The 12561-nt window shown below is 37.5% G+C and overlaps 1 protein-coding gene across 1 annotated transcript; it reads left to right on the top strand.

The window, feature by feature from the left end:
* Positions 1–1128: 1128 nt before the first annotated feature.
* Positions 1129–8908, top strand: LOC110794045 (uncharacterized). The gene is made up of 5 exons (XM_021998979.2): positions 1129–1458; positions 5562–5704; positions 6131–6315; positions 8432–8545; positions 8621–8908. The coding sequence occupies exons 1-5, from the start codon at positions 1192–1194 to the stop codon at positions 8773–8775; spliced, it is 864 nt and encodes a 287-aa protein (XP_021854671.1). The 5' UTR covers positions 1129–1191; the 3' UTR covers positions 8776–8908.
* The last annotated feature ends 3653 nt before the right edge of the window (positions 8909–12561 follow it).

Here is a 12561-nt window from a genome sequence, read left to right on the forward strand (position 1 = left end):
AACTGAAAAATAAGTACAGAAGAATGGTTGAATAGTTATGATAAATAAGTTTAAACGAGTTCTCATTAGTTAAAGTAAGTTATGATAAATTAAAATAAGTTCAGATAACTAATTCAAAGATACTTATATAATACGATTTCTTTAAATATATTTCCATTTAATTTTACTATTTCAATTTTATGTCCTCCAATGTAAAGATTTGGCCTCGTAAGGCCTCGAGATGAGTTGAGCTGAATCGAAAAATTGAAAATTAATTCAAATTAGTTGTTTTGAGCTAAAGCTAAAATGAACAAATAAACGGATAAATAAATCTTTCCACGATTGGGTCAATCTGCGCGCATGATTCGGATCGGGTTTGGTATGGGTAGGTCATTTTGGGTTTTGCTCCGATTCAAGTTTAATTTTTGGTCTCGGGTTAGTCGTTTTTCGGGTCTCGAGTTGGGTCAGTCGTTTTTCGGGTCTCGAGTTGGGTCAGTCGTTTTTCAGGTCTCGACTCAGGCCGGTGTCAGGTCTCGAGTCGAGTCGGTTTGGGGTTTCGGGTTGGGCCGGTTCCAGGTCTCGGGTCGATTCGGGTAGGGTCGGGTCTCGCGTCTTAGGTCAGATCGGTTTCAAGTCTTGGGTCGGACTTATTTTGAATGAAATCTAATAAGATCTCATAAAAATATATCTACAGCTCGAATTTATCCGACATGATATGACCCGAAATCCGAAATAAATCGTATCCGATTAATTAAAAACTCGAGTGTCCTGACAATTGGAAATCAAAACCCAATAAAACACAATTACTCTAACTCGACTCAACCCGATCCAATTTAACTAGATTTTATATCCGAACCCGTAGCTGAAACGACTCGACCCTAAACCAACCCGACCCGCCCGATTGCCATCTCTAAATGTCAGTACAATTATATGACCGAAAATCCAAAATAAATCGAATCCGATTAATTAAAAACTCGAGTATCCTGACAATTGGAACCGAAACCCAATACAACACAATTACTCTAACTCGAGTCACTCGACTCGATCCGAGTTAACTAGATTTTATATCCGAATCCGAAGCTGAAACGACTCGACCCTAAACCAACCCGACCCGCCCGATTGCCACCTCTAAATGACAGTATAACTGAATAAGCAGAGGAAAACAAATCGAGTTAGACGCAGCAAGCTGGTTGCGCCGTCCCCGGAAACGCCATGAGGCCCATGAACAGCAAGGAAACACCTGTAGAAGGAGAAGTAGAAGTAGAAGAAGTAGAAGTAGAAGAGGTGAGGGTGAAATTAGGGTGTTATACTGGATTTGTGAAGTTGGTTGAAGACCCATCTGAAGAAATCATGCTTTTATGGGGTCTTCAACAACCCATCTTTTCCAAACCAAACGCTTTTGTTAAACAGTCTTCTCTCTCTCTTCATCTCGACGCTTTTGGCCATTCTATTTCCGTTCTCCAATCTCCTTCTTCTCTGGTAATCCTCTCTTTTATCAGTTTTAGTTTATTAGTTCTAAATTTCATTGTGTTTTTGTTGTTAATGTGCTTCTATTTGACTCTACTGATAGAAAATTTATATGGGATTATGTGGGGGTTTTCAGTTTAAGAGTTGTGTTTGATATAGTAACGTTTAATGGGAAAATATATTAGAGCTTAAATTTATAGAATTAGCTTTATTTCTCTAAATTTATAAACACATCTGATTATTTTGAGAAATGATTGATGAGGCAAGTGTTTATTCCCAATTATAACTAAGCCAATAGAAGCGCTTTGTAAATTTGTGTATATAACAATTGCTAGTATGAAAGCAAAAGGCAAGTGCAAGTTTTGACAAGAGTGGAATAGATAAGCGGATTAATGATGTATTGGGAGAAGTATGGACAAGAAAATCATTGCGAAGATGTTCTAGGTGACTGGCAAGTGGCAACAGAGTTAATATTGACCATGATTTGGAGATTGGAGCTAGTTGAATAATAATTATGTTTAAAGGAGGGAGGAATGATAGTGAATTATTTATATGGGAGGAAGAATACCCATCATTTGTATATTAGCTTGCCTAGGATTTATAACTGGTATTTTTATGACAATTTGATGAGTTGTGAAATAAGAATGGAGTTAGGTAGTTCATCTGGGTTGTGTCTTTGGAAATAAGCTAGTGGCATATGGAATACAATATATTATTTTTTTGAGACTATATGACTAACAGTATTTTTAGTTCTATCAGTTTGATTTAGATGTAAAGCTAAAAGAAAGATGTTTACTATAAGAAGTTCTAGGGCAATATGAATGTATAGCAGTAGCCAGTAGGTATATAGGGGATATTGAGACAATAATATCTCAGGATAATGTAGTTACTTGGATAAAAGTAGTTTCTTAGGACTAATGGTGGAGAAGTAGTATGAGTTTAACCATAGAAGTGGTCTTCCTCTTGAGATGAAGTTGTTTCCCCTTTTATAGCTGTCCTTTGTTGTAGATTTGTAATATAGCGGGAGAATAATTTTGTCAGTGGTTCCTTAATTTTCCTAGCCATTTCTTTAATATTCTCCTTTACATTTGACCGCACGTTGATTAGCTCCTTGATTTTATCTATTCGCTTTGACCTTGCCCAACAAGTATTCTTTTCCCACATGTTGTTTGACTCCACCATGAAAGTGAGATAAAGGTCCCATATAATAGGAACTATTTCTAAATTCCCTTCGACTATCAGAAATACGGAATTCTAGCTGTTACCTTCTCACGTCGGTCTTCAGCCGCGTCATACAAAGATGAAGTTAATACCCTTTTGAGTAAGTTAGATATCCCTATATTTGGGGGTGAGGTTAATGCAAAATGAAACTGTGGGGTTATCACAGTTCAATCATAAGAAAACTTAGAGAAACAAATGAAGATTACAGAATGGCGGACGCATTATGACTAATTTGATCAGGCTATTGAAGGTTGGTCCTTGTTGATTGGACTTTAAATTGTTATCTTTGCTTAAGCCTGAATACATGTTGAAAATAATGTTCTAAAGAATTTGGAAACATCAACTGTCTTTGGTGAGTGTGATTGAGCTAACTTCCTTTCAACTACAAGTCTACAACTGATTCTGAGAAAAATCAGTGAATGTGATGAAGATAACTGTTAAATCCCTTGTGAAACTTGGAACTCTTTACTTACTTGAGACATTGCAAATACATTCTTTTGAGGTCAGACACTAGAAATACATATACTTTAACTGCAGCTACCTTCTTATGAACTTCTCTCTCTTTATTCTATCCGCACAACCCGAGTTGAGAACTTGAGATTCAGATTAAACACTGCTGGATGAGTATTACTTAGGGTTTGAAGTATGACCCTGGGTGCATTTGTGATTATCAGTGCAAGTGGCCAAGTGGGGTTGTGATTATAATAAAAAAGGCATGATTCAAGTATGAAGCAGGAATGAGATGCACTTTTACATTGAACTTTTACAAGTTCGAAACTTTAATGGCCTATAACCTGCATTTTATTCTTGTTTGGATTGCTTTTGGAGGTTGGCATCCTATTTAAATTTGGTTCTTGTATCTTTTCATGTACTAAGTGTTTAGGGATGTTTTCATGTTAACATAAGCTATCCCTGATACTCACGTGAAATTATTTTACGATCTACAATTTTACATGCTTTGTCGTGAATGCAGAGATGACACCCTCAGTTTATATTGCTGATGTTTTAAAATGACAAAACTTTAACGGAAAGCTCTCATTAACGAAGTAATAGCCTCAAAGTCGCTTATTTCATCACTACGGATTTTGCAACTTTCACCAGTATGTCCTGTATGATACTTTGGGCATCCTGGTGTTCTGTTTCAGCACTCAATTTAGGTGGACTTGTGACGAGATTCAATCTGAATTTGAAACTGTCTATAGAAAAATATACTCCCCGCATTCCATAAATGTGTTCCAGTTTACTTTAGCTACAAAGACCCAGGAATATTATTAAACAAATGCAAGTGGACCTCCTTTTGACTTTTTAGGTAGGAATATCAAATTGTTTAGAGACACGAGTGATATTAAATAGATAAAGTAATCCATGTGGTGGGGTAAGTTTGAGTAAACTAGTGTATTTTCATTGCCATAAAAGGAATAAAGTAGAAACTTGAACTTCTTTATAGAACAACCTTATTTGGAATACTGGAACATCTTTATGGAATGGAGGGGGTGTATTATGCTGTTTGTAAATAGTATAAAATGATTTATTATTTTTTTTAACACCTAGGGAGTACTAATACTCCAACTAAGTATAAACCGAATGTCCTATGAGTTACGACCAATTCAGGTACTCCCATTACATACACCCTTGAGTATTGGTAAGGCATTTCCCATTGGCGAGAAACTGGGCATTTACACAAAGCAGAAAGAGTCATGTTAAATAAAATTTCAGCGTTGGAATTTGGATTATGATGAGCTAAATCAAATGTGTATCGTTCTCCTTTCTTTTCTAGCTTTGTTAAGCAGGTCCTTCCAATAAGAAGGGTGTAATGATAAATCGGAGACAAGCTCTCTGTAATTTTAGGGGTAACATTGTATCCATCTAACTCCAACTGATCTCAAGATAAGTTGGAACCTTGTACTCGCGAAAGTATTTTTCTTGAATATATATTATAACTTATAACCATTTTTTAGTTGTACTGGTCAGATAGTTTCCAATCTATTATTTTAGCTGAAGAAGGAGAATTGATAAACAAAAGGTAGTCTTAACTCTAACAATCATTAGATTTCTTCTACTGGGAGATGTGTTTCAGTTACTCTGGTAAAATAAGTAGCAATATTCTTTTGGAAACATTGAACTTTGAGGTGCATGATTAAAGAAATAAGTTAATGGAGGGCAATTTTGTGATTCTAGAGTCAGGGTTTTAATTCTAAAATATCAAAACAATCTAGGTTACACCAAAAATGTGCTTGCTGACATTTATTATAATACCTCAAGGGCTGTTTGTATTACTCCTCCGAGATTCTTGTATCCTATGTTACTCGGATATTTTGTGAAATATTTTCATGATTTTGGCCCAAAATGAAATGTCAAAGTGTCCTACCCTTGTCCGAGTGTCGATGATCCGACATGGGCGCTTGAGGTGAAATGAAGAGTCTAACATAGCTGGTAGCTACTAGGAAAGCACTGACATGACATGCTTTCATGTTGGGTTGAGTGCTGTGAAAAGGATGAGTGGAAGAGGGCTTTACTTCTTGAGGGGATGTATCACCGTTTCTCCATTTTATGTACTATGGAGAAAAATTTCTTTTCTTACTGCCAGAACCATTGTCACCTCTAGAATTGTGTTTTCCCTAGAAAATTGGTTTCCATGGAAATTCATTTTCCAAAGAAAACGTTTTCTGTTAAAACAAACGGAGCCTTAGTTAGATATATCATATATGTTTGCTTTTGTCTCCTTGATGAATTCTCCACTTAAAAAGCTTTGAGTTTCTGAAGTTTTTATATAATAACTCCTTTGCTTTAAACTAAGTAGGTGTAGATTGTGATCCTTTCTTGCAGTCTTGCTTCAACCCGTTTAAGCCATAATAATTTTTTTTTTTTTTTTGATTGATCGATCATAATTTCAGATGACACCTGGAGTGACTGGATCAGTTATGTGGGACAGTGGTATTGTTTTAGGGAAATTTTTGGAGCATGCAGTGGACTCAGAGCGGCTTCTTCTTCAGGGAAAAAAAATTGTTGAGCTGGGCTCTGGCTGTGGATTAGTCGGGTACAAAACAGCTTACCTTAACAGTTTCTCTTTTATATTTAAATTCATGTTTTTATATGATTATAGGCTCCTGTTCTTTATTAAAGAGAAGAAAAGTTGGAAAAATAACTGATTGGTTGTTGTTGCATGTTCCAAGTTACTCGCCAGTCGCCACTAGCCAGGTTCAAATTCTTATTAAAAAAAGGTTTTATGCTTCTATCCAAGTTGAAATGAAGTAAAGAACAAACATTGTGGTTCGAAGTTTCAAACATCATCTTGTCTGGTCCAGCAGTATCCAATTTTCAGAATGATTACGTTGTTTATGTTATTGAATTATCCAAAAGATTGTAGTTATAAGTGTGAGTCATTGACTTAAATCTGTAATATTTCATTGATTACAACTTACTCAATGAAATGGCTTTAGACTAATAAATAGTGTTTTTCAAGCTGCATTGCAGCTCTTTCTGGTGCTCAGGTCACGTTAACAGATCTTCCCGATAGGCTGAGGCTTCTGAAAAAGAATGTTGACACCAATTTAGATTCTATTGATATATTGGGTTCGGGAATGGTCAGTGAACTCATATGGGGAGAAGATCCCGACCCTGACATACTTGATCCATTGCCAGATTATGGTAACAGATTTTGAGCCTCTGCCACTGTTTTCATGCTAATTTTTTTTTTTTTTGGTCTGGGATTACTTGTTTTACTTTACATGTCTCAATAATCAATATCATGCACCAGTTAAATTTCTTCTGGATACACCAGATAAAATTTTGCAGTACTTTTATTAAGTTGGCTGTGTGGCTGTTTGGTTGTCCATATTAATATACATGCATTAACTTTATTTTCAAGATTACCAGTCAAGAAATAAGAACTCTGCTTCCATTCACTTCAAAATAAGTTTATAGTAGCTTTAAAAAATAAAATAAAAACGAGTGGAAAAGAATAGGGACAGAACAAAAAGTAATAAGGATAGCATCTAGCACATTAGCAAATCAAACTTTATGCACTCTATGACTTTGTTTGTACTTTCTTAGATGTATAAGTGCTGTATGAAGAGACATTTCTTCTGTTACTTTTGGAAGATTTACTTTTTACCTGCTTGATTGCCTCAGCTTGTTTCTTCTTATAGAACTCTGAAGTGTTGTCAAAATTTAATGTTAAGGGATAGAAATCAAAGTATCAAACTCTATTTTGGAACACTTATATGTATTGTTCTTGCTCCACCACAACAGACCTCTGAAACAGCATATTTCAGTTTGATGATTTTTTTTCCATGCTGTCTCCTTATCATTGGAAATTCTCCAAATCTGCTTTGCATTCTCAGCATCATCCATCACATAGACATGTCTGATAACAGCAGCCCGATTCTTCTTTGGATGAGAGCTCTTCTGAATCAGCACAGGGAACTCGTATTCGAGTACTTTTTTGCCAGGTGAAGTGTCTTATCTTTTTCAAATATAAAGGCCTGCAAAAGCTTGGGATTTTCACTGCAAGTCTCTATGGAAAATCTCAGTAATTGGATGATTGGTTCCCAACCTGAATTTTTGAATTATGCACGACTGGAACACAACCCGAATACTGAAGGTGACGGAGGAAACTGTAAGACTGAAAACCCAGTTTTAAGATGTTGCCAACAACGAACCCAGGGTGAGGTTCGAAGCTAGTTCCCAGAAATCATCATTAACAAATAGCTCATCTGAAGTTACCGAAATTTCTATTGTTAAGATTGTCAACAATCAATCAACGTGTAATAGACAAAGAACCAAGGGAGATTACCAACTGCAGAGATTATACTTTGTGATGGAATGTTATATAAAAAATAGAACTAAGGATTGCATCCGGCATTTGGTGACCACAGACAAAAGCTTGCTCCTAGGCTCATATGCCATAAGGTGTACTGCGTCCTTCAAAAAGGAAGGACTAAATGAGGATTTTCTACGCAATACCATCTTACCAAGAAAGCTAGTGGGTTTTGACTTTTGAGTGCTTAAGGTAGTGTTGTGAGTATCTTATATCAGACAACTTAAACATTGAAACAGCAAAAGATTCACCTTCTCCCTTAATCATCTGTGTTAGGATCTGGTGATCTTTCTTTTCTCTGAATCAATACTAGCACTCCTAACTTCCTTATCTGAAAAGGTTGTTTTTTTTTTTCACTTTTTTGGAAGTTTATCTCATTTGCCCAAGCTATTGATACTAGCCTTGCAATTTCCCTTTTGAATATTGACATAATAAGTACAAGTGTACAACTATACAAGATGAACTGTGGTTTGATCTCTGTATCTCATTACTGTATTATTTTTGTGAATGCTGTCGAAACTAACAAACTCAGAGTTCTAATGTTGGTTTAAGGGAGATGAGCAAGGGTGTAGAATAAGGTTGTTCAGGCTCTAAGGCTTAACCAGCTTATGCTTTCTTTTGTCAGTAATAATTTGGTATACTCTCCATGTGGCAATATCTCATTGCAGTTAGAGTCTAGGTTTTTGTTGTCCTAGGGTTTAAAATTTCCTTTTTCTGGTATCCAGTGAGTATTAATATTAGCTTTGGACTCAAGCTGTGCAAAGTGATTTGTGCAATTTTATTGGTTAATTCCATGATTGAGCGATGTTTATAATTTTCTCTTGCCATCAATTAATTGCATGCAATTTCAAACTCTTCATCTTAAAGTCTTGAACATCTATTTCATATTCGAGTAATAAATATGCTCATTATTATCTTTTTCTTTGATGTGAAAAATTGTTTTAGTGCTAGGTTCAGATGTCATCTACAGTGAAGGAGCTGTTGGGGATTTGTTATCTACACTACAACAGCTTTGTGGTAGGCACACAACAGCTATTTTATCCGGGGAACTCCGCAATGGTAAGAATCTTTCCCACGTACTAAGGATGATTTCTGTTTGTCTGCAGCATTTTAAAAGTTTCCTTATTTCTGCAGATGCAGTCCTTGAATATTTCCTGGAGTCTGCCATAAAAGATTTTTCAATTGGTCAAGTTGATCAAATGGAGTTTCATCCCGAGTACCGCAGTCATCGAGTTGTAATCTACATTTTGGTGAAGAGGAGTAATGAAGAATGTACTAATGACAATTGACAATTGATAGTTTATGTTGGTGTCCCAATGGCTTAACAGGTTTCTAGTGACATCTAATTGTAAGTTGTAAACTTATAACCACTTCACATTTCATAACTTATCTGTTATCATCACTTGAAATTTGTTGACATCATGTAGAATTGTGTCCTGCCATCAAGTTGCATAGTAAGGAAACGGAAACTAATTTTGACACATTAAATTGTGGCTTAAACACGGAAAATTATGTGTGCCAAGATCTATTTTTTGGTGTCACTAGCGGAAAAAAAGTTATTTCTAACGGGCAAATTTGGCCTTTTGTAATAAACATCATTTGATACAAATATTGGGGTTACGACGACCGTTGTAAATACTATGTCACTTATACCGGTATTGAATGAAATAAAATGATGCCGGTAGTCATTAGGCACGTGCTCGATTGTCCCCGTGGACGTCTATTCCTTCTTCTGAAGCCCATGTCCGACTCTTAGGAACCAGGAACCAAACATAAGCTTCCTAAGTTCCTTAGAGTCAATTAGGATCTTCTTGAACTAGCTCGTGATCGTGTAGTGGTTTGGATAACATGAAACGGGCCTAGAAAAGCTAATTTCCATCTAGATAACTTTTTATTTTTTTATTTTTTTTTATAATGGTAAGGAAAAAGAGACTTAGGTTCCCCTTCACACAAGGGTGAAACCTAAGCTATCAGTTTGTACAATATTATCTAACTTGGGGCTGGAGTTCAGGGTGATACACATGGGTTCTATGATAAGATGACCAACATTAGCTATCCAATCTGCTGTTCTATTTGCCTCTCTGAAGATATGCTTGATATGCGTGGTGCTGAAGTGTTGCAGGAGTAACTTGCTATCTTGAATGATATTCTGGAGTTTCCAGGGGGGCTTCCAGGTTCCTGACAGGGAGTTGATAACCAGTAAATTGTCACCCTCAATGTGAATATCTTTGATGCCGTGGCTAATAGCCTCTTGAAGGCCCTTGTGAAGAGCAAGGGCTTCTGCCATGTAAACTTGAGAGTCACCAAAATTGAAGGATTTTGCAATGATTGCTTTTCCTGAGCTGTCTCTGATGATGATGCCGCCAGCTGCTGACGAATCTTTACGAGAGCCGTCGAAATTGAGTTTGAAGGCGCCCGGAGGGGGCGGAAACCACCTCACAAGAATGGGTTGCGGGGTGGTAGGAGGAGAGGAAGGGGAAGGAAGGGCACCTTTAAGTTGTTGATTATCTATCCGGAGCCTGAGCTCCCATTCTTTAAAGGTGTGCAGGGCTCGGTAGTAGCAGCGACAAGGGGAAACTTTGGTATTTGAAAAAACCAAAGCGTTACTTTCCTTCCAGATTGTCCAGCATAGGGTGATAAACTTCCGCAGAGCAACCTGGTTGCGTCTGAGATACTCTAAAGTTTTGAAGAAGTCTATCATTGGGAAGGAAAAACCCATCCAGTTTTTTGTTAATCTATGAGACCAAACTTCTTTTGAGTGCTCGCAAGTAAGAAATAAGTGGTCAATAGATTCGCCGGCTAATTGGCATCTGGGGCAGCAGCTTGACGGAACAATCTTCCTATGGAAGAGAATTTCTTTAGTTGGGATATTGTAGTGACAAATTTGCCATAGAAAGATTTTGATCTTTGGTGCTAAATTGAGTTTCCAGATCCAACGAAACTTCCATTTTCCGTTGGTAGTGTTTAGGTCGTGAGCTAACCAGGTTGCCGATTTAACCGAGAACGCCCGAGTTTGTGCATCCCCATATTGGTTCGTCAGCCATATCGTTCACTGGGATGGGAATGCCTTTAATTTTATGAACAATCGTTGGGGAGAGGAGCGACGAAAGTTTCTCTATATCCCAATTTTTGGGTTCATCTATGACCGAGTTAACCTTTAAATTTTCCATACTAATATTGGGAGTGATTTCTGGTAGGTCCACTAAAGCGTATTGACCTACCCAGTTGTCTCTCCAAAAGTCAATGGAGTTCCCATTTCCTAGTTTCCATCTTATACCTTTCCGAAGTAGGTTTCGTTGGTTTAAAATACTAGTCCAAATAGGTGAGTCTCTGGGTTTTTTCTTAGTGGTGAAGAAATTGTCGTTCTGAAGATATTTCTTCCTCATAATGTTTGCCCACAAATTATTATTATCTGTTAGGATTTTCCATCCTAACTTAGCAATGAAGGCTCTATTTAAAGGGTAAGTTCTTCTTAGCCCCAGTCCACCTTGATCTTTAGGTGTACAAACTTTCTTCCAGGCGATGAGGGGGAGCGCTTTACCTATTTTGGCTTGGTTCCAGAAAAATTGCCGATGTATACCGTCCATTTGTTGGCAGGTTTTTTGAGGCAAAAGGAAGGAGGAGCAGATGTACGAGGGGAGAGCCTCTAGGTTACTTTGGATAAGCGTTGTTCTGCCTGCTTTGGAGAGGAAATTGGCCTGCCAGGAGTTGATCCGGCTTTCGTTTTTCTGCATAATACGTAAGTAATCTGCTCTTGTGGGTGAATAATTCGAGAAGTGGGCGCCCAGATATCTACCTAAGGCACTAGATTTAGTCATATTGAAAATGCTGGCCAAAGAGTCCCTTTTGGGATGGCTGATATTTTTCGAAAAAATGATTGCCGACTTGTGAAAATTCACCAGTTGGCCTGATAGCTTACAGAAGTCTGAGATGACTTTCAGTAGGTTGTGGCAAGCGGAATTAGTGGCTTTACACAAAAGTAAGCTATCGTCTGCGAACATGAGACAAGGGATTCTTGTTGTTTGAGGTGCTATTTTGAACCCCAGCCCCAGGCTGGACCTGTTGCTGGCATTATTAAGCATTACGATGAAAACTTCCATGCATAAAATAAACAGGTAAGGCGACAGAGGGTCTCCTTGTCTTAGACCTCTAGACGGGGTAAAAACTTCTGTAGTTGCGTTGTTGACTTTAATAGAGTAGGATACTGTTGTTACAGTAGCTTTCACCCATTTAATCCAGGTCTCGGGAAAGCCCATTTTTGCAAGCGCTGTCCAAAGGAAATCCCATTCTATCCTGTCATAGGCCTTTTCCATGTCCAGCTTAAGGGCGCACCATCCCGTCTTGGATTTCGATTTCTTAAAAACATTGAGAATCTCTTGAACTAAAAGGAGGTTATCATGTATGGATCGACCAGGTGTGAAAGCATTTTGAAAAGAGCTTATATGTTTTTGAAGAATGGGGCTTAGTCTTGAGACTAGAAGTTTGGAGATAGCTTTATAGACCGTGTTGCAGAGGCTAATTGGTCTAAAGTGATTAGGATTTTCAGGGTTATCATTTTTCGGGATAAGTGCTATAAGCGTATGATTTAAGAACGGCGGGAGCTTTCCATGCGAGAAAAAGCTCTTGATTGCAAGTGTGGTTTCAGGCCCGATTGTATTCCAGTAAGTTTGAAAAAATTTGGGTCCAAACCCATCTGAGCATGGGGCCTTAAGTGGATTCATACTAAAGAAGCTAAGTTTAATCTCCTCATCGGAGAAAGGGGCTAAAAGGCTATCGATTTCATCATTAGAAATTAACTGAGGGAGGAAGTCCAGGTTAACCGCGCGGCCAGATTGAACGGTCGATTTGAATCTATCTTTAAACGAATCAAACAGAATTCTTTGCACATTCTCTTGTCCTTCTTCCCATTGGTTATCAGAGTTTTTTAGTCTATATATGTGGTTCTTAGCAGCTCTGTGTTTCATAAGCTGGTGGAAAAATCTAGTATTCCTATCCCCTTGATTTAACCAAGTTTTCTTTGCTACGTTTTTCCAGCGGTATTGCTTTTGTAGAAGGATTCTCTCTCTTTGTTTAAG

Source organism: Spinacia oleracea, chromosome 2, assembly GCF_020520425.1.
Source record: "Spinacia oleracea cultivar Varoflay chromosome 2, BTI_SOV_V1, whole genome shotgun sequence".
NCBI lineage: Eukaryota > Viridiplantae > Streptophyta > Magnoliopsida > Caryophyllales > Amaranthaceae > Spinacia > Spinacia oleracea.

What these genes read in the sequence shown, in the direction of transcription:
- LOC110794045 (XM_021998979.2), top strand. Translation starts at nt 1,192, where the DNA reads ATGAGGCCCATGAACAGCAAGGAAACACCTGTAGAAGGAGAAGTAGAA. An exon ending in TGATCCATTGCCAGATTATG is followed by an intron (nt 6,316 to 8,431) that starts GTAACAGATTTT and finishes AAATTGTTTTAG; the next exon opens with TGCTAGGTTCAGATGTCATC. An exon ending in ATCCGGGGAACTCCGCAATG is followed by an intron (nt 8,546 to 8,620) that starts GTAAGAATCTTT and finishes TTATTTCTGCAG; the next exon opens with ATGCAGTCCTTGAATATTTC.